The following is a 20,101-nucleotide window of genomic DNA, read 5'->3' as shown; positions in this document are numbered from 1 at the left end:
CGATACCAAAGTGCAGCAGGGAACAGTTTAATTTTTTCCGCTTTTTCCCCGTTAATCCGGATTTTACCGATACTCCATAAATCCCACCACATCATAAAAGTACCCCCGTTAATCCCATCACACGAGGATTAATTGAGACAGCCCCAGCATGTACGGTATTCAATATGGACAGTGGGGCTTGGTGCAGAAGTGGTGACGTGTGTGTGTGTGTGTGTGTGTGTGTGTGTGTGTGTGTGTGTGATAGGATCACTGGGAATGAGGGGACAGAGTGGCAGGTTTGTGCTGTCACACACACACACACACACACACACACACACACACACACACACGTATGCAGTATTAGTTCTTGTGGTGAATTGTGGTAGGAATGGCAATGTTGGTAGCAGTGGTGGTGAATTGTGGTAATAGTGGTGATGGATGTTGGTAGTAGTATTGATGGATGTTGGTAGCAATGTTGGTTGTGGTGGTGGTGGTGGCAACAGTGTGGTTATCAGCGAGGTTGGTTGTGTCAGCGACCGATTGTGGTAGCGATAGTGTGGTGGTGGTGGTGAGTGAGGTGTGTGGTGTGGTGAGGTGTAGTGTTGGTATGGGTGGTGTTGGGGTGAGTAGTGATGGTGTTACGTGGTGGTGTTAAGTGCTAAGGGACGCTGGTGTTAGTGCTGGGGTTATAAGTAGTGTTAAGTGTTGGTGTGGGTGGTGTAAGGGTGAGTATTGATGGTGTTACGTGGTGGTGTTAAGTGCTAAGTGATGCTGGAATTAAGTGTTATGAAGTGCTGGTGTTACTTAGTGAGGTGTGGTGGTGTGGGTGGTGTAGGAGTGAGTGTCGATGGTGTTAAACTATGAAGCGGTGTTAAGGGCTGGTATTAGTGTTATTGATTACTGTGATTTCTAGGTTTGTGGTGTTAAGTGATGGTGTTAGATGGTGGTGGTGTTAAGTGGTATTGTGGTGGTGTATGGTGTGATGGTGTAGTGTTGCCATGCGTAGTTCTGGTATAAATTTGTGAAATGTTACGTGCTATAGTGATAAGCGATAATAGTGCTAGTTGTGTCGGTGATGGTGGTGTCTAGGGCTGGTGTTAAGTGGTGTTAGTGGTAAGCGATGGTGTTAATTGGTGATGTTATACACTGTGGTGATGAGTGAGGTATATGTGGTATGCTGTTGTTACTGTGGGTGGTATAGGGATGAGTGATGGTGTTAAATGGGGGTGTTGTAATGTGATGGGGAGGTGTATGTGGTATGGTGGTGTTATGTTGCTATAGGTGGTGTAGGGTGTGAGTAGTGGTGGTGTTAGTGATGGTGTTAAATGCTGGTATTACTGGAGTTAGAGGCTTTTCATCTCAGTTACCCTTCATTGACTTTCACCCTTTCTCCTCGCCTCAGTGTTGCATCCCTTTTTCTCTTATAATCCTACTGCATTCTGACTGCCTCTCCCCCATTACGGCGGGCATGCAGCACCCGTCTACCTACACATTGTCACCACATTCCTGTCCAGCTCACATATGCAAAAGTTAACATGTCCTCTCCTTCTCTCATGCACTGTACATTCTTTAAAAAATCATATGCCCACGCAATGGAAAATTCTTTGATGTTTGTTGTGTTTGTCGCTGTTATTATTATTATTATTATTATTATTATTATTATATGCTATGTTGATAAATATAGCAAACAGGAATGCATGAAAAGTTGGGTCTCTCTCTCTCTCTCTCTCTCTCTCTCTCGGTATTTTCAAAGCTTTAGGTCACTCAACAGGTCAGGACGAAAAAAGGTAGGGTTTCTCTCTCTCTCTCTCTTTTCTCTCTCTCTCTCTCTCTCTCTCTCTCTCTCTCTCTCTCTCTCTCTCTCTCGTCCTTTTGCAGCTCATTTCACGTAGTTCAGTGGCAGAAGACACTGCTTCGACTCTATCCTCTTTCCATAGCACTTCTTCGTGACTATGCCTCTTGTAGTGTAAATATACCACATAGCATTCAAGGTGGACGGATAGCAATTTTGGGCCAAGTTGAGGGAAATGAGTCTAGTTTTGAAATGTAGTGGTGCACAGTCATTTTTTTTTCGTTATATTCTTTAATGGTGATGAGTGTGATGACGGCCCTGCATGGATGGTGATGACGGTGGTGGTGATGTATGGTAGTGGTGGTGATTATGTGGTGGTGGTGGTGGTGAATATGATGGTGATTAGTCATGGTTAGTGTTGGTGGTGATGCAGTGAGTGTAATAGTGATGATGTAAGTGTTGTGGTGATTGTAGTGGTGATGATTGTTGTTATGATGCGATTATTGTATTATTGATGTTACAGTGTTTTGGTGATGATGCGATTATTGTATTATTGGTGATGTTACAATGTTGTGGTGATGATGTGATGATTGTAGTGGTGATGATTAGTGTTGTGGAGTGATGGTGATAGGCTGTGCAATGATATTCAGTAATGGTGGTGATAGTGGTGATGGTGATAGTAAGGTTGGGGAAGGGAGGGTAAGGATGGGTTGGCAGGATGGGGAGGGTAGGGTAAGGATAGGTAGGCAGGTTGGGGAAGGGAGGGTAAGGATGGGTTGGCAGGATGGGGAGGGTAGGGTAAGGATAGGTAGGCAGGTTGGGGAAGGGAGGGTAAGGATGGGTAGGCAGGATGGGGAGGGTAGGGTAAGGTTAGGTAGGCAGGTTGGGGAAGGGAGGGTAAGGATGGGTAGGCAGGATGGGGAGGGTAGGGTAAGGATAGGTAGGCAGGTTGGGGAAGGGAGGGTAAGGATAGGTAGGCAGGTTGGGGAAGGGAGGGTAAGGATGGGTAGGCAGGATGGGGAGGGTAGGGTAAGGATGGGTAGGCAGGATGGGGAGGGTAGGGTAAGGATGGGTAGGCAGGTTGAGGAGGGGAGGGTAAGGATGGGTAGGCAGGTTGGGGAGGGGTAAGGTAAGGATGGGTAGGCAGGTTGAGGAGGGAAGGGTAAGGATGGATAGGCAGGTTGGGGAAGGGAGGGTAAGGATGGGTAGGCAGGATGGGGTAGTGCGAGGCAGGAAAAGGTGAGGTAGATTGAGGCAGGACAGGATGGGGTAGGGCATGGCAGGACAGGGTAGGACAAGGAAGGACAGGAGAGAAGTGATATGGGGCAGGGCAGGGCAGGGCAGGACAGGGTATTGTGTGTGTGTGTGTGTGTGTGTGTGTGTGTGTGTGTGTGTGTGCAGCTTACCACATCGATCCCGGCGCCATGACGACCACACCACCACCTCCTCCACTCTCTTCCCTTCACCTCCCCTCTCTCCCCCTCCCCTCTCATCCCCACTTCCCCTCTCACTCCTCCCTCACCTCCCCTTTCCCCACCTCCCCTCTCACCCCCTCATCCTTCTTCCCCTCACCCCTCCCTTCCCCTTCCCTCTCTCCACATCCCCTTGCTTCCCCCTCACCTTCCCCCTCCTCCTTTTCCTCTCTCATCCCCTCTCACTTTCTCTCCCTTCTGTCCAACTTCCCTCTTTCTTCTTCTCTCCTTTCTCTTTCTCTCCACCTTTTTCCCCTTCCTAGCTTTTTCCCCTCTGCCTAGTATTTCCCCTCTCTATCATCTCTCCCATTCTCCCCTCTCCCTTCCCCCCTTCCGCCCCCCTGCCTTGCCCCTCTCTACCCCCTTCCTTCCCCCATGTCTTGTTTCTCCGTATCCCCTCTTCTTCCCCTCTTCTTCACACCTATCCCCTCTTTTGTTCCCCCCCCTCTCTCTCTCTGTCCCCTCTCTCTTCCTCCCCTTCCTGCTGTTCCCCCCCCTCTCTCTCCCCACCATCATCTCCCCTCACACTCCCCTCACCTCCCCTTTCATCTCACGCCTCCTCCTCTCCCTACCATTGCCCTCTCCCCTCCCTCCTTACCTCTCTACTTCCCTCTCCTCCTCCCCACCCCTTTCCCTTTCCCCCCCTCTCCTTCCTCACCCTTGCCCCACTCCCCTCTCCTCTCCACCCCTGCCTCGTCTCTCCTCTCCCTCTCCCCACCCCACTCCTCCTCCCTCCCCACCTCTCATCCTCCCCACCCCTGCCCCCCACCCTTCTCTCCCCCTCCCCTTTCCTCTTTTACTCTTCATCTTTTCGTTTCTCCCCTCAGTCCCTTACTCCCCTTCCCCTCACCTCTCCGTGTCTCCCCAACCTCTTCCCCTTACTCCCTTCCCCATCATCCCTTATTTCCCCTTGTTTCCTCCCCTCTTACCGCCTGTGTCTCCCCTCTTCATGCCTCCCCTCTCTCGCCTTTTCCCCCTCCTCTGTCCACTCATACCCCTGCTTTTCCCCCCTTCTCGTCCCCTCCTCTCCTTTCCCCTCCTCTCCCCACCTTTCCCCACTTCATTTCACTCTTCCCTTCTCCTCCCCTCTTCCCCTCTCTTCCCCTCCTCTTCTTTTCTCCCCTCCTCCTCTTTCCTTCCTCTGTCTCTCCCTTCCCCCCCTCTCCCCCCTTCATCCTTACCATGCGCTCTCTCTCTCTCTCTCTCTCTCTCTCTCTCTCTCTCTCTCTCTCTCTCTCTCTCTGCTAGCCTTGTCTTATTAAACAGATACATTAGCCTTAACCCCTTTACTGCGATGACGTGTGATTTTACTGTATTCCCTCCAGACGATTTTATTCAGCTTGTAAAAGAGCCTCTACCAGCGAAGAGAATAAGGAAGAGAATCGTCTGGTAGGAGCAAGAGTAAATCCGTAGAATAAATCGCCTGTGTGAAGGGGTTAAGGCTTCCAATCCAGTGAGGTTTTTATTGTCGTATCCAGACGGTTTTACTCCCCACCTCCCATTTTCTTCCCTCCCGTCTCCCCGTTTCTCTCCTTCCCTCCCCTCCCCCTCCTACTTCCTCCCCCTCCCTCTCCTCCCTTCCCCTCCCCTCGCCCCCAACTGACTGACCACCTGAGAGCAACCCAACCTCATTGACTGACTGACTGACTGGTTGACTGACTGGTTGACTGACTGACTGGTTGACTGACTGACTGACTGACTGGTTGACTGACTGACTGGTAGTTCAATGATCGACAGAATAATTAAGTTAACTGATACAAACTGCCTCCCAAGTTCTCCACATTTCGTACCTACCTACCTACTTACCTGCCTGCCTGCCTGCTACCTACCTACCTACCTACCTACCTACCTGTATATACATAGTCTCACTTTTCCTCCTCCCTTCCTACCCACCTTCCTTCCTACCTACCCAACTACCTACTTACCTACCTATCTACCTACCTACCTACCTACCTACCTACCTACCTACCTACCTACTACCTACCTACCATCGTGCCTACCTACATTCGCACCCCCCAGCCTGCCTACTAACATTCCTGCCTGCCTATGTATTTCCTGCCTGGTCACTCTGCCTACAGGCCTGTCCGTCTGTGTGTCTGTCAGTCGTATTGTTGCCTCTCTTGATCCACCTGCCTGCCTCACCCTGCCTACCTGTCTACCTCAGTACCTGCCTATCTACCTGTCTTCCTGCTTATCCACCTCTCTGCCTGCCTGTCTGCCTTTCCTGTTGTGCCTACCTGCCTGCCTGCTTAGCTACCTCTCTCCTTGCCTGCCTGATGCCTACCTACGTATCTGCCTCCCTCGCTACCTACCTACCAACCTACCTGCCTGCCTGCCTGCCTGCCTACCTACCTACCTACCTACCTGCCTACCTACCTGTTTTAATTCCTTGTGTAATTTTCCTCCATATTGCGTTCCTGCCTGTCTTTCATCTATCTTTATCTATCTATCTGTCTGTTTACATCTATCAATCACCCTGTTTATCTACCTGCTGCGTGCCAGTGAGTGTGGGCGTGATGTCGCGTGTTTATCAATCTTTGTATCTATCTATCTGTCTATCTGTCTGCCTGCCTGCGTGCCTGTGTGTGTGGGCGTGGTGTTGTCGCGTCTGTCTTGCCTCATGCGGTAGTCATGGTGATGCTACTGCCTACCTGCCTGTCTCACTCTGCCTCACCTCACCTTACCTACCTCACTCTGCCTCACTTTACCTTCCTCACCTTTACTTGCCTTCCTCACCTCAGCCTGCCTCATCTCTTCCTGTCTCACCTCAGCCTGCCTTATCTCTTCCCGTCTCACCTCAGCCTGCCTCACCTCTTCCTGCCTGACCTCAGCCTGCCTCATCTCTTCCTGCCTGACCTCAGCCTGCCTAAACTCTTCCTGCTTCACCTCAGCCTGCCTTATCTTTTCCCGCCTCATCTCTATCTGCCTCACCTAACCCTGCTTAACTTCTCCTTCCCCCATCTCTTCCTGCCTCACCTGATCCTGCCTTATGCTGCCTCCCCCTGCAGTTCTCAGTACCTCCCCTGCCTCATTCTTTCTGCCTTACCCAGACTCTACTTGCGCCTACTTACATCATTACACTTGCCTCACCTACCCTGTATAACCCCACCTGCCTCACCCCACACACCTGCCTCACCCTAGCGCACCCCACACACTTGCCTTACCCTACACACCTGCCTCACCCACACACCTCCCTCCTGGCTCACCCACACACCTGCCTTACCTTACACATCTGCCTCACCCTGGGAATCCACACACCTCTACACCCTGCCTATCCACACACCTGCCTCACCCGCACACCTGACATACTGCCTCATCCACACCTGCCTAACCCTGCTCACGCACACACCTGCCACACACACCTGTTGCATCACTTTTGAACAATCACAAGAAGTTGCAAGTCACACACACACACACACACACACACACACACACACACACAGGTAGGCAGACATGGACATAAGCGCACAGACACGCACACACAAGCAGTCATGCGTGTATGACTAAGCTGTTTCCACACGTTATGTATGTATGCATACATGGGTGTGTATGTATACAGTTTTATATGCACATGGAGGCTTGTGTGCGTGTGTATTTTGTGTCTGTATGTTTGTGTGTACGTCAGCAGTTGTTAGTCCGTATGTGTGTCTACCTGTTTTGTGTGCGTTTGTGACTGCTTCAGATTTCCTCATTCCCATACATAAAATCGTGTGTGTGTGTGCGCGCGCTTAGTGTGTGTGCGTGTTTGCGTTTGCATGGTGTGTGTGTGTGTGTGTGTGTGTGTGTGTGTGTGTGTGTGTGTGTGTTTGCGTACTTGTGTGTGTGTGTGTGTTTTGGTGCAAGATCATCCACCCATCCGTCATCCAATCCTACATTGCCCCATGAGGAGCGTAGGAGCATGGGGTTTGGCAGTTGGTTCCGACATGTAAGATTAGAGTGACCAGCCTCACTCATCCCTGATTGGCATTACATGAGCAATCAGCCCCAATCACCCCTTGGATATAAACCTTCACTGGCTCAATCCGACTGGAGCACAGTAATTACCCACTAAACCACCAGCATTAACATCACGTGTGCGGTATTATTTATCTGTATTACGTCTGATTTAAGTATTTTTATGAATCTCCATCATTGCATTTGTATTATAACATTTACTTATTTATTTTTTATATTTATCGTTACAATAATCATGATAATTTAGTTACCGTACGCATTATACACTATTTATACTTGTTTACGTGTCAGTGTGTGTGTCTGTAAGGTGTGTGTGGTCAGTATATCTATGTAACGCTTTGTATTTTTTTTTTATTTACACTGGAAGCTACGTAGGGTTTGTTTGTACCTCTGTCTGTCTGTAAGTCCACCTGTCTGTCTGTCTGTACTTCCATGTCGTAATCTCTCTTTCTCTCTCTCTCTCTCGTATTTTGTCCTGGGATTCAATATAACTTCCATTTTCCTTATTTAACAGTTAATTTTCCGTGATATTTCCTGGATAATATTATCCTCTAAATAAGGTCAGTTCACATTTATTTATTTTTTCATTTATTTATCTTTTTTTTACCTCATTTTAATTTGAGTCTTTCCTCCATTTTCTTTCCTCATATTACAGTCCTTGTATTTTCCTATTTTAAATGGAGATAAATTCCTCTACATACTGTACAGTTTTTTTTGTGTTTTTATTTACGTGTTTGGCTGATCATACATTTTCCTTTCAGATTTTATAGATCCTACTTCTTTCTCTTACAGATTTTACATGCTTACATTTTCTTTATTTAATTTAGCTGCAACCGTGTTTCTCTGTCATATTGTACGCTTTCTTACAATTTCCTTTTCTTTCTTACACTTTCCTCTCAGATTTGGCATAGTTTTACAATTACCTTTTCTCTTTCTTCATTTTTTCTCTCTCAAGTTTTACACATTTGTATAATTCTTCTTTCAGATTTTTCAGTTTTTACAATTTCCTTTTTTCATTCTAAAATTTTCCTCTTACGATTTTACACATTTTTACAATTTCCTTTGAGAGTTTGTACATTTCTACAATATTTTTTTGTCAATTTTTCATTTAAGGTTTTACACATTTTTACAGTTTCCTTTTAAGGTTTTACACATTCTTACAATTAATTTTCAGATTTTACAGGTTTTTACAATTTATTTTAAGATTTTACACATTTTTACAACTTCCTTCAAGAGATTACACATATTTACAATTTTCTGTTCTCTTTCACACAGTATCCTGAAAGATTTTACGCATTTTTACAATTTATTTTAAGATTTTATACATTTTTACCATTTATTTTAAGATTTTACACATTTTTACAATTTCCTTTAAGACTTTACACATTTTTACAACTTCCTTCAAGGTTTTACACATTTGTACAATTCCCTTTTCTCTCTCCAGATCCGGCGGCTGAAGGCGACGGAGGGGGCAGGGGAAAGGGCGGTGCAGCAGGGTGAAGTCTCCTCCTCCAAGCCCTCCCTTCTCCCCACACAGCGGCTGTCTTCCCTTCTGCTTGAGGTCTGCTGGGAGGGGTCTCTGCTTACACACACACACACACACACACACACACACACACACACACACACACTCTCTCTCTCTCTCTCTCTCTCTCTGCTGAGTCTTGTTCCTGGATTGTTTACGTATTTGTTTTGCGTCTTTATTTTTTTGTGTATATTTATTTATTTATATATTGCAGAGAAACCTAGAGGAACTGACGAGAGAGAGAGAGAGAGAGAGAGAGAGAAGCAGCTATCGTGTCTATTGATAAGAGACAGGAGCGTCTTTGATAAGGGCGGAGGCAAGCAGAACGCGAGATAACATTCACCACTGTTATAAATCACTACCTGAACACGTGATCATGTTCTTCGTTCTCTTGGTCTTAGGAGGCTTCCTGTCATCTCCTTAACCTCTTCAGTACGATAAGCCCCAATTTTTTCCTTAACACCTTTTCCTCAGTGACTTATTTATGGCTGGTTAAAATTCCCTCATACTTCAGTTATGCAGAGGATGGCGATATGGGAAGGATTTATATAACACGAGAGGACAGTAAGGTTTAATAAGCAAACTAAATCGCTTAGGAAAAGGTGTTAGGGAGCTTCCTTGACCAACGAGACGAGAGGCCTTAGACATTTTAATTGCAGTGCTAAAATACATCCTTCATTGACCAAAAAAATGAAGTTATAAGAGACATTGCCGTACAGAAGGGGTTTATCTGCCTATCACTTCAACGGACCAGTAAATCCCAAGATAATTCCGTCACGCGATAGAGGAAAACTTCATATACTGGCGGTAGCGTTCAAAAGTCAGATTTATGTAGCTTGTGCCATCCAGTTACTGCAGTTAGTGTCTATGGCTCCAAGGTATAGTTGGGTATTTACTAACGTTCGTAAGCTTCAGATGTGTATGAAATTGCTTGTCCAAACTTTTGCCCTTTTGTTTTACTTACTACACACTTTACAACCAGTCTGAAGTGAGTATTGATCGAAACCATACAAAATACGAAGGTTTGGTAATTGGAAACTGCTGTGGAGGAGACCCATGAATATTACTCTTAAGATTCTTCATAAATGCTTACGGATGTTTTGGTTTCTGTTTTCTGTTGGCCGTCAGCGGGAGTTCGCCCATTTTCAGCGCTCTAACCCTCACTTTTCCTTCTACCCCTTCAGTCTTATATTTTTCATTTTATTCGTGTTATCTCCAGACATTTTATTCAACTGTAGAGAGACTTTCAAATTGGAGAGCTTAAAAATATCTTTCATTTACCCCTTCACTGTAAGAGGTGTAACTCCTTTTCTGTTACCCCAGTCAGTGTTCATGGATGCAGGGTCAGGTTCCAATATTCATCATCTTCAGTCTGTGTATTTTCTGTTCCTGCTGCGTTTGTTATATTTTGCTATATCCAGACTAGTACATTCACCTTGATACGCTGTGAACTGGAAGGGTTAGGTCTGTTGCTGTTTGTTTTCCTTTGCACTCCTTTAATCCTTTCAGTACGAGGCATTTCCTTCGTTGAAATTATTAACGCCGTCTGGAAGTAGCAATAAGCATACGTCACCAGTATAGACGGATTAATTACTTTTTTCAAGGTAAAATTTTGAATAAGATTGCTTGATTATAATTTTGTTTTTGTTATATAATTGCCATACATTTCATAACTAGAGGAACCATTTTAGTGAAAGGCGAAAAACAAAACGATTTCCGATACTAATATTTGTACTTTTAAAATATTCCTTATAGATGACAAAAATAAAGGCGTAGAATCAATATTGGTAAAAAAAATATATATATACTGCAGGTCTACTTGGGTACGGAGAGTTTTATTTCAATTTTATATTAACATTGACTAGTTGATACGGGATATAATACGCGTAAGATTGGATATTTATGCCTTTGATGTGGAGACAGGATTCCGGTGGCTTGATTGATGAGTGAATGAGTGTGTGGCTCATTTCATCGGGCAGACTCTCTCTCTCTCTCAATCTGTGTGGTCGTCTCATCTGCCTCCGGTACGTGTGCAGTTAGTGTACAGGTAACGTGTACGTACATTTGTGCTCACGTACATCGCCAGATAAATTACTCTTCCGTAGTACGTGCGTAGATACTGGGAATTATTGCACATGTAGTCTCTCTCTCTCTCTCTCTCTCAAAGCTACTTCACGTCAGCCGCTGTAAAATTGACCTGGTACGGCAGTTGCTAAGTGTGGAAAATATGGCAACATGGCATCGTGTGGGACTTCTGTTTTAAAGATATGGCGGGATCACAGGCAGTTGGTAAAAATGTGGACCTTCACCTGGTGTGGGCTGAAAAGATACGGCAACGTTGCATAAGCCATCTGTGGGTGAAGGTATGACAGCACCATTTACTGTGGGTGGGAAAAAATATGGCAACGTCGCTTGATGTGGGGCTAAGATCGGGAACAGCGCTTCCTGTGGGAGGAAAGTGTATTACAACGACGCATTCTGTTGGGTGAAAAGAAAATCTGAGCAGAAAAGATGTGGCAAACTCGCTCACTCTGGAGCAGGGGAGAGAGAAGATATGGCAACGTCGCTTTCGTGAGGGCGGAAAAAGATATGGCAACTAATTAAGATGCTGTGGCGAGATATGGCAAATTTTCAATGAGAATGCTAATGTATCGAGATTATCAGTCTACAGAGGGAGAGAGACGGTGATGAGGACGGTGGCAGTGGTGATAGTGTAGGGAATGGTGGTGATGGTGGTAGTACTGTTGGGAATTGGTGGTAGAGCTGGGAATGGTGGTGATAGTGCAGGAATGGTGGTAGATTGTGTAGGATGCGGTGATAGTGGTGAACGTGGATAAGTTGTGCATGGAATGGTGGTGATAAGGGCGGAAGTGGTGAGGTGACGTGGTGAAGATGTCAGGGACGATGTTGATAGGACAGAGTAGACTTGTTAGGTATGATGTTTGTAATTTCATGGTGGCAGGAAGTGTGATGTTTGTTATGGTGAGCTATAGTGACATGGTGGCAGTGATGGGGATGGGATTGGTGGTGACAGTAAACCGTGTTGGTGTAAGAGTAATTATGGTGGTAAATTAGTGTGTCAGGAGTGGTGAGTGACGTGGTGATGGTGGCAGGAGTGTTATGTCGTGATGATAAAAGTGATATGAGCCATGGTGATGATGGCAGTATTATTGAATTAGTGATGATAGGGGTAATGAGTAAGGTAGTAGTGGCAGTGTCGGTGTTAATAATTTGGTTATAGTGATAGTGATAGTGGTGACAGGGGTGGTATGAGAGTATGTGGTTATAGTGATGGCTGATAGTATAGTGTTAATGGGAGAAATTGAGTGATTAGCCATGGTGGAGTGGTTGGTGTGGTGTGGTGTGGTGGCAGGGATGGTGAGTGATGTGGTGGTGGGGTTGGAAGCAATGATAGTGGTGGTTGTCATGCGATGTGATGGTGGAAGTGATTGAAAGTTGACGGTAGCAATGTGGGGAGTGATGTGGCGATGTGAGTTGTATTGTGGTGCTGGTTGTGGTAGCAGTAGAATATGACAGTGATGGCGGATTTATCAAGTAAAACTAGCTGTGTTTGGAGTGGTGAGTGACGTGGTGGTGGCAGTGTCGGTGAGTAATGTTGTGGTGGTGGCAGCAGTTTCGGTGTGCCGTCAGCGAAGATGGTGGCATTAGAAGTGAGAGTAAGTTGGCATGATGGCCGTGATGTGAGTTGTTGACGGTGGCAGGATTGGTGAGAGATGGTGGTGGCAGTGTCGGTGCAAGTAAAGTTTGTGGCTGAGAATATTATGATGGCGATGGCTGACATAACGGGTTAATTAGCGCTGGTAGCAGAGTGGTGAGAGTGACGTAGTGGTGTCAGGAGCGGTGAGAGTGACGTAGCGGTGGTAGTGTCGGTGTGAGAGTAATGTGGTGGTGGTGGCAGCAGTGTCGGTGTGGTGGCAGGTGGCGGCAGAGGGTCGGCGGCGGGGGCCCAGTAACGCCTCACGAGCCCCTAGACCGCTGCTCTCACCTGCTCATGGGAAACGCACACACCCACTAACACTTGTTTTTCTCCACGCACACTTGCACACGCCCATTTTGCATGAACGTGATGGCAACCGCTTCTCAGATGTTTAGAATTAATTATGGGCTGCGTTCTAGCCATGATGAGCTAGGGAAATGGTGCCATAGAGTTTTCCTGTTGTCATTATGGAAGTTAGATGGACGGATGCTAGATGTCGTCAGAGAGGAACTGGTGGATTTTCCTCATAAACTGCTTGGTAAAGTGTTTGTTATTGATGTATGTCATTATATATAGTCAGGCAGCATATTTGTCTTGTTTAGCGCTTTTGGATATCGCCGTAGTTAAATATCGCTGGAAATGGGACTGTCATGCGGAGAGCCGAGTATTATTTCGTAATACGGTGAGATTTACCTGCATGGAGTTTCTGTATTTAACACACGAGGCGGAAAATACTCACGACAGTCCAGCTAGAAGATGGATTACTGTCTCATTTACGTGTCTGGTTGTGGTTGCGGTTGTGGTAAGTGGTTGGTGATATAGAAGTCCGGTTGTTGGATGGGTGTCGATGGTAGGTATTTGGTTGTAGTGGTGGTTGTGATGTTAAAATATATGGTTTTCGTTTTTTTTGTGGTTGCTGGTTTTGGTGATTGTTTGGCGGCCATGGTGGTTAAGATTCTAATGAGTTTAACCATGCTTTCTGCAAGTATCATGGTGATTTGGTTGTGGCTGTGGTGATGTGATTGGGTATACGGCAAATATAGTTTCAATTGTGGTGATCGTGGTGGTTTAAACGCCTGGGTGAGTGTTGGCGCTACTGAATTGATTGTGGTGGTAGTGGTGATTATTTAGGTCCTGAATTTTTGTCGGTGGTGGTGTGGATGGTGGTGGAAACATCTGAGTTGTGGTCGTAATAACGCGATTGGTTGTGGTATTTTGTGGTTGTGGTATTGGTGGTCATGGTGGTTTGAATGGCGTGTTGTGGTGATAGAGTTGATATTTTCATTTTTCTGTCGTGCAAGTTTATGGTTGTAAATATTTATGCTGGTTCATATATAATCTTTTCAGTGATTGTGGTAGTTGACATGTCTGTGAATGGATGTTTTGGTAGATGTGGATGTGGTGCTGGTGATGTAATTGATTTCATTACTGTGGTAGGAATTTCTTAATCGTTGTGGTGGGTTATATTTTCGTGTTTGGTTGAGGACAGTTGTGATGATGGTTATGAATGGTATAATAATTACTTTCTTCGTGATTTGATTGCGGTAATAGTAATGATGGTAGAGGTGGGGATTCAATTGTGGTGGTGGTGGTGTGGGAGGAAGTTGTGGCTGTGGTGGGTATCTTGTGCCGGAAATTGATGTGTGGCGTCATTATGAACTTACTGAAGGAAGTGTCCCATCATTTTTCTGATCTTTCATTTGGGTTTCTCCCAGGAGAACAAAATGTGTGGATGTAAGCCTGAATTAAATGCCTCACAGCTTATGTGAGCGCTCATCTCTCTCTCTCTCTCTCTCTCTCTCTCTCTCTCTCTCTCTCTCTCTCTCTCTCTCTCTCTCTCTCTCTCTCTCTCTCGGGGTACAGAAATAAGAAATACGTATAGTTCACTCACCTTGACACATTTTCGTCCTTGTCAGAGTAAAATGTTATCACAGCTCTACATCCTTTCCGTAACACTTCTTTGTGACTAGCACTCTTCTAGTGTTGATCATGTTACAGCTCCTAGTTAACAACGGTAAGACGCCAATGTTAGGGTTAGTTAAAAAAAGAATAAAACAAGAAAATCGTTTGGGTAGGATTCTCAGTGGAACAAAATCGTCAGAGGCTACGCTATAGAAAATACCCGTGCATCCCCACGGTCGTGAAGGGATAGGTTTGTTACCACATGACGAACTGCAACTTCCTCAACTTGAATACTAAGTCGTGCTTGTATGAAAATCAGTCATTAGGACGTGGGAATGAGTCTCCTTGGTCATTAGTTAGGTCATCCCTCCAGTTTGATCACACTTGGCCATCAACTGAGCTGAAATGGATTAGGGATCATTGTTAGGTTAGAATAAACACACTAGTCTTGGCGATTGGTTATTTATTTGGGGTGTCATGAGGTTTGAAGTCTTGTTAAGTTATAGCATGTGTTTTCAGTGGAACCTGTTTCGAGCAACCAGTTTTTTTTTTGTGTGTGTGTGTGTCATACCTGACCTTGTGTTCACAGTTCTTTCTTATTTCATACTGTCTGTTATATATTATGAAATTATTTGCATTTGCAAGGTCTTAACTGAAATTACAGCACAGTATGTAATTTATTTCATCATCATCCAGGCTTTTCAAAGTGATATGCAATATATGGAAGGTTTGAATGGTGGTTGAATGGACATATACTGTAGTACATTCAACTGGGCACTCAGGATAGTTCCCCAAATTTTGCTCTTTTCTTTATGTATTTCTGGACCCTTGTAACTCCATGTAGTAGTAGTGGGAGAGATGATGATGATGATGATGATGGTCTTGCAGAGAATCTTAGACAAGAGAGCCAAATTAGAGATTTATTAATTTGAGATGCCTGGACCATTGTACACGAAAGACTGGAGGTCATAAGCAGTGGGAAAGACTTACAAAAGAAGGCAGCTTTTGGATTGGCCAAGTGTGCATGAAGTTCATAATGCTGATTAACTCTTGCATAAGAAAACTGGACAGGAAAGGGATGTGTGTGTACTAAAAGACAGGTGCTGTGTGCGTGCCTTAAATGGTGAGGCATGCAGGGAGAATTAAAGAGTAGAGTGAAGTGAACTGATGTTGAAGAGAGTGGTGTAATACAGTGGCAAAAACAAAGCTTGTTAGATGTAGCAGATTTACTCTAACCTGACAGAGATCCCTAGCCCCTTTCAGCTCAGTTAGTGACCAAGTGTAAGTCAGATTGGAGGGTGAATCAGACTGGTAATCAAGAAAGTTTATTCCGACCTCATAACCAAGACTTGTCAGATTTCATGCAGCCACAGCATAGTATCCTAGTTGTGGGACTGGCCCAGTTTCAAGAAGTCAACAATAGCGAGGGCAGAATAATTTCCGAGACTGTTTACTCCCACACATACCCTGTTGAGAAGGATTATGTATGGAAACTCCAATCAGAGGGCATTCAACACACCTGAATTTTATGCCATTATGTTGTTTTTGCCCCAAATTATCGATGTGAACTTGGTAAACTGCAGGAAGTTGGCCATTCAGTCAGCTTAAGCTAAAGATCCTGAGTCAGGCTTATGTTGAAAGATTGTGAGTGTTATGAAAGTGAGGTGTAGGAGGTGATTATGAGTGTTGTGATGACAAGGGCTACATTGCTGTGAGGGCATAATGGGGTGTTTGTGAGTTGTATTTTGTGTTGGTACGGAAGCAGGAAGGGTGATAGCCACTGTGTAATTTGGCCTGTACTCTCGTCTTTGGGAGGGACAGCTTCTGTGGAATGAGTATGTGGTCGGGTTTCCTGAAATGTGCTGTTTGGCTTTAGGCATTGGATTTCTGTAGTGGCTGTGTGTTTATGTACTGTATGTGAAGTATAATGTTGGTTGAAAGAGGAGAAGCAGGAAAAGGGATGTCGCTGAGGCTGCTGTATTCCTTATGCAGAGGAAATAGTCACTGTATTGTCAGCAACTGCTTTGAATTCTGTAAAGCTTGGAATCACCCAGACACACCCGGCCTCTTAGAAGCTGGTTTAGCCAGAAAGGTAATTTGATCCTTTGAGAGACACCAAAAATATTATCCCATATACTACTAAAGTCAAGTCTCACCGAGGCAGAATGTGAATGGAGAATGAGAAAATTGACTAGGAGAGTGAATGTAAATGAGGAGGAGGAGGATGAGATGGAGGGATGAGGGGGAGGGGTATACTGTATAAGTAAGGGAGGTGTGATTTGAAGAGAGGGCAGCCTGATGGCAAAGGACAGAATGACATGGAGGCGATTCTTATTTGTTTGTGGTCACCCCATTGGGAACTAGGCATCTGGTTGTAGACAGGCAGATAGATAGATGGATAGAATGTGGACATATCCAGAATAAGAAAAATGTACTGATGGGATTAGTTGAGACATACTGTAGGTTTTTACCCCATCTTTGAGAAAGGTTTCTTATGTTAATTAAAATTATCTGGAAGTAATTAGAAAAAATCTAACTAACAGACATCATACTGCCACCATTTAAGGAAAAGGAAAGATTGAATATTCTGTTGAAGGCAAGGGGGTGGATATGTGAAAGGACATTGTGGTTAGAGTGAGGCAGAAATTGAGGGGGACACCAAGGATGATAGGGAGGGATGGGGTGGAGAGGTGTAAGAGATATGGAATGTGTGCATTGGAGAGAGGCCTGTATGAGACAGCTCTAGCATGTATTCAATATGGACAGTGGGTGTTAGTGCCAAAGTGGTGACATGTAGAGGTGTATGGTATGTAGGAGGACTGCTGGGCCTTGATAGCAGGCTGTGAAGCCTATGCCCAGAGTCGGACACACATTTAAAAAAAAAAAAAAAAAAAAAAAAAAAAGTTAAAAAGTTAATGGAGATGACTTCCATTCCCATCATTGCACAGGGCCTTTCCTAAGCTGCCTATCAGTAACAAGAAAGAATGGAACTCCTTTAGTATTACCTTAACTTGGTCCAGATTTTCGTCCCTTTGCTGCTTGTTTCCATTGCAGAAGAAGGTAATGCTTTGGCTCTACATTTTCTCCATAGCACTTCTTCATGACACGCATCATAGCCCAGTGTTGTCCTGTTGTTACACCTCAGTATTCAAGATGGAGAAGTAGCAATTTTAGGCCAAGTTAATATGAATAGAGTATAGTACTGTCTAGAGTACCCTTAGTAGTGTGATTTTGCATTAGTCTACACAAGAAACTGTGTACAGTATTGTACAGTACTAAGTCTTCATTTTACCCCTCCCTTTTTTGTAGGTCTAAAAAAAAAAAAAAAAAAAAAAAAAAAAAGCCTCATGGGGCAACGTAGGATTGAATGATGAATGGATGGATATACAGTATCAGGCCTCCATTCTTATCTGTGATTCACATTGGCCAGTTTTCCATAGTTTACATTACAGTCTTAGTTACAAATGTCACCCTTTTGATGCTCTTCTCTGCTATTAGGTGTACAGAAAATTCAGAAAAATTATTTGTCAGACCTCCATTGCTGCCTCTGAGTCTGATTTGGCACTTTTCCACAGTTAGGAGTCGCAGGTGTATGGAAATTTTAAAGAATATTTTGTAACGCATCCCTGACTTGTAACAAGATCTTAAATGGCTTGATTGAGAAGGCTTGCTAGACCTCATCAACCAGGCTAATCTTATCTTATCAAATCTCTTCATGTGAATTATCTGATCGTCGTATAATTAGACGCAAGAGCTTCTGTGGCAGTTCCCTGATGATTTTTTTTTTTTTTTAATTATTATTTATACTGTTTCGGTATGATAATGCGTGTATTATCCTTTTGAGTGGTGAGTGAATGGATGTGCAGGTCATTTCACTGTGCACACTGTCGTTAGATAGTTTTCCTACATTTCTGTTTTCCTTTACTGTACTTATTTCTGGATCCTGCCCACCCCACAATGTAGTGAGAAATAGGATAGGGTGTTATGATGATGGGGATGATGATGATGATTGTCTTCCCCCAGGCATTGATCATTGAATCTTTAATAGTTTTCTTCCTTTCTTCTGCAGGCTCTTGATGGCTTCGTTCTTATCGTGAGCACTGAAGGAAAGATTGAATTCGTCTCTGATCGTGTTAGTCAGTTCATCAAGTTTACGCCAGAGGACCTTACTGGCAAGAGCATCTACAACATTATCCACGTAGGAGACCATACAAAATTCTCCTCCTCTTTTATGTCAATAGGTATATACCGGTTGAGTTGCATCTTCTGTACTTACTGTCTGAGCCTACATAATGAGTCATATTCTGTGTGGTGTAGGAGGCTTCATAGCACCTTTGCCTAAGTGATTTATTTTGCTTTTCACTGCTTGTTATTCAGTGTTATTTATATCCTTTTCATATTGTTATTGATTGAATAATTAGCATACACATTAATTTTAACACCTCTTCTTAAGTGAATTTTTTAAAATTATCATAACTTGTTATTCATTTGTGATATCTATAATTAACATATTGTCCTGGATTGCATAAATAATAAACACAACTACTGTATATTAATTCTAGTGCCATCAGGGCTCATGCTAACTGCTGATGGTTTCGAGCCATTTGGTTCCTAAGGTTTCAGATTTACGAGCCAAATAAAGTTCTGGTAGCCAAACTGACCACGAGCCGAAATATATTACGAGCAATAAATATATATGTTTATTTACACATTGTGATGATTAGACTCATATAATAAGGTTTTAAACATTCACATTGGCGACAAGGAAAGACTTAATAATCGAGCATAACTTGCTGTTTTGTTCATTTAAGTGAGGTTTACTTATTTTGTAGTTTACTGGGCTTTGAAGTGGATGTATTTTCTCCTCTCCAAAAGGCGACTTGCATGTAAAATTTGTTTGCCAAAGGGAAAAAATACTTGCATTTGCGAGCTGTGGCTCGCCAAACAAGAGCCCTGGCCTTTTCTTAAGTGCTTTGTTTTGCATATTATAGATTGTTATTTCCATTTGTGATATCAGTATCTTTTTTGCATTGTCATGGACTGCATAAATAACACTTTTATTAATGTCATATGTAAATAAACTGGAAGGGATTATGTGCTAGGGAGCCTCTAACCAATGGGAATATGGGCCAGTGTGCCTTGTGACTCACTTTGTATGCTAGTGTTGCTTTTAGGTGGTTTTTATTGTGTTGATTTGGTCTTCAACACTATTGTCTGTACAAGTTTACCTTTACATTATATGGTTGCAACACCTTTTTTTTTTTTTTTTTTTTTTTTTTTTTTTTTTTTTAAATGGTGGTAGCCTTTTTTAAGTTAAGTCCTGGTCGCCTGGAAATTACATTGCTTTAATATTACTTGCAGTACTTTTAAAAGTATACTTTGTGGTTGCCAGCAGACCTGTGGTACTATTAAAAAGAGGTTTTAGTATAAATTAAATCTTCATCTGGCATGAATCACATACAATACAGTAAGTTTTTGCCATATTTCACCCCTATTGACGTTCTTAATTGCCATGAAATCTGCAATAAATCGCAGAAAGATTGCTTATTTGAGTATTGGGGTTACGTATAAACCTGACTGCCAGTATCCCTCAGTTTACAGTACAGGTTACATGCAAAAGGCAGTGATATTTGGTACACAACTCCAACACATTAGAAAGACTGACAGTGTTTGCTTCAGCAGTTTTCGCAGTCCCAGTATGCAAATTAACCAGATGATTGAGGGTTCACTGTTTATATAACTTGTTTCACTGTTTATAT

The 20,101-nt window shown here is 43.8% G+C and overlaps 1 protein-coding gene across 13 annotated transcripts in view; it reads left to right on the top strand.

The window, feature by feature from the left end:
• LOC145392535 (uncharacterized) overlaps nt 1–20,101 on the top strand; it is a 285,273-nt gene that overhangs the window by 210,369 nt on the left and 54,803 nt on the right. For 12 of the 13 annotated variants that reach the window (XM_080266936.1, XM_080266947.1, XM_080266946.1 and 9 more), the window contains 2 exons: nt 8,642–8,758; nt 18,412–18,583. In XM_080266936.1, coding sequence (XP_080123062.1) covers nt 8,642–8,758; nt 18,412–18,583 — 289 coding nt within the window. Of the gene's footprint in view, nt 1–8,641; nt 8,759–18,400; nt 18,584–20,101 lie in introns of those variants that run through there. The other variant, XM_080266943.1, reaches the window with a different exon arrangement.

Source organism: Coenobita brevimanus, chromosome 22, assembly GCF_032717465.1.
Source record: "Coenobita brevimanus isolate Jiangsu-jjx chromosome 22, ASM3271746v2, whole genome shotgun sequence".
NCBI lineage: Eukaryota > Metazoa > Arthropoda > Malacostraca > Decapoda > Coenobitidae > Coenobita > Coenobita brevimanus.
The sequence above is the reverse complement of the archived record's forward strand: the minus strand, read 5'-3'. Positions and strand labels throughout refer to the sequence as shown.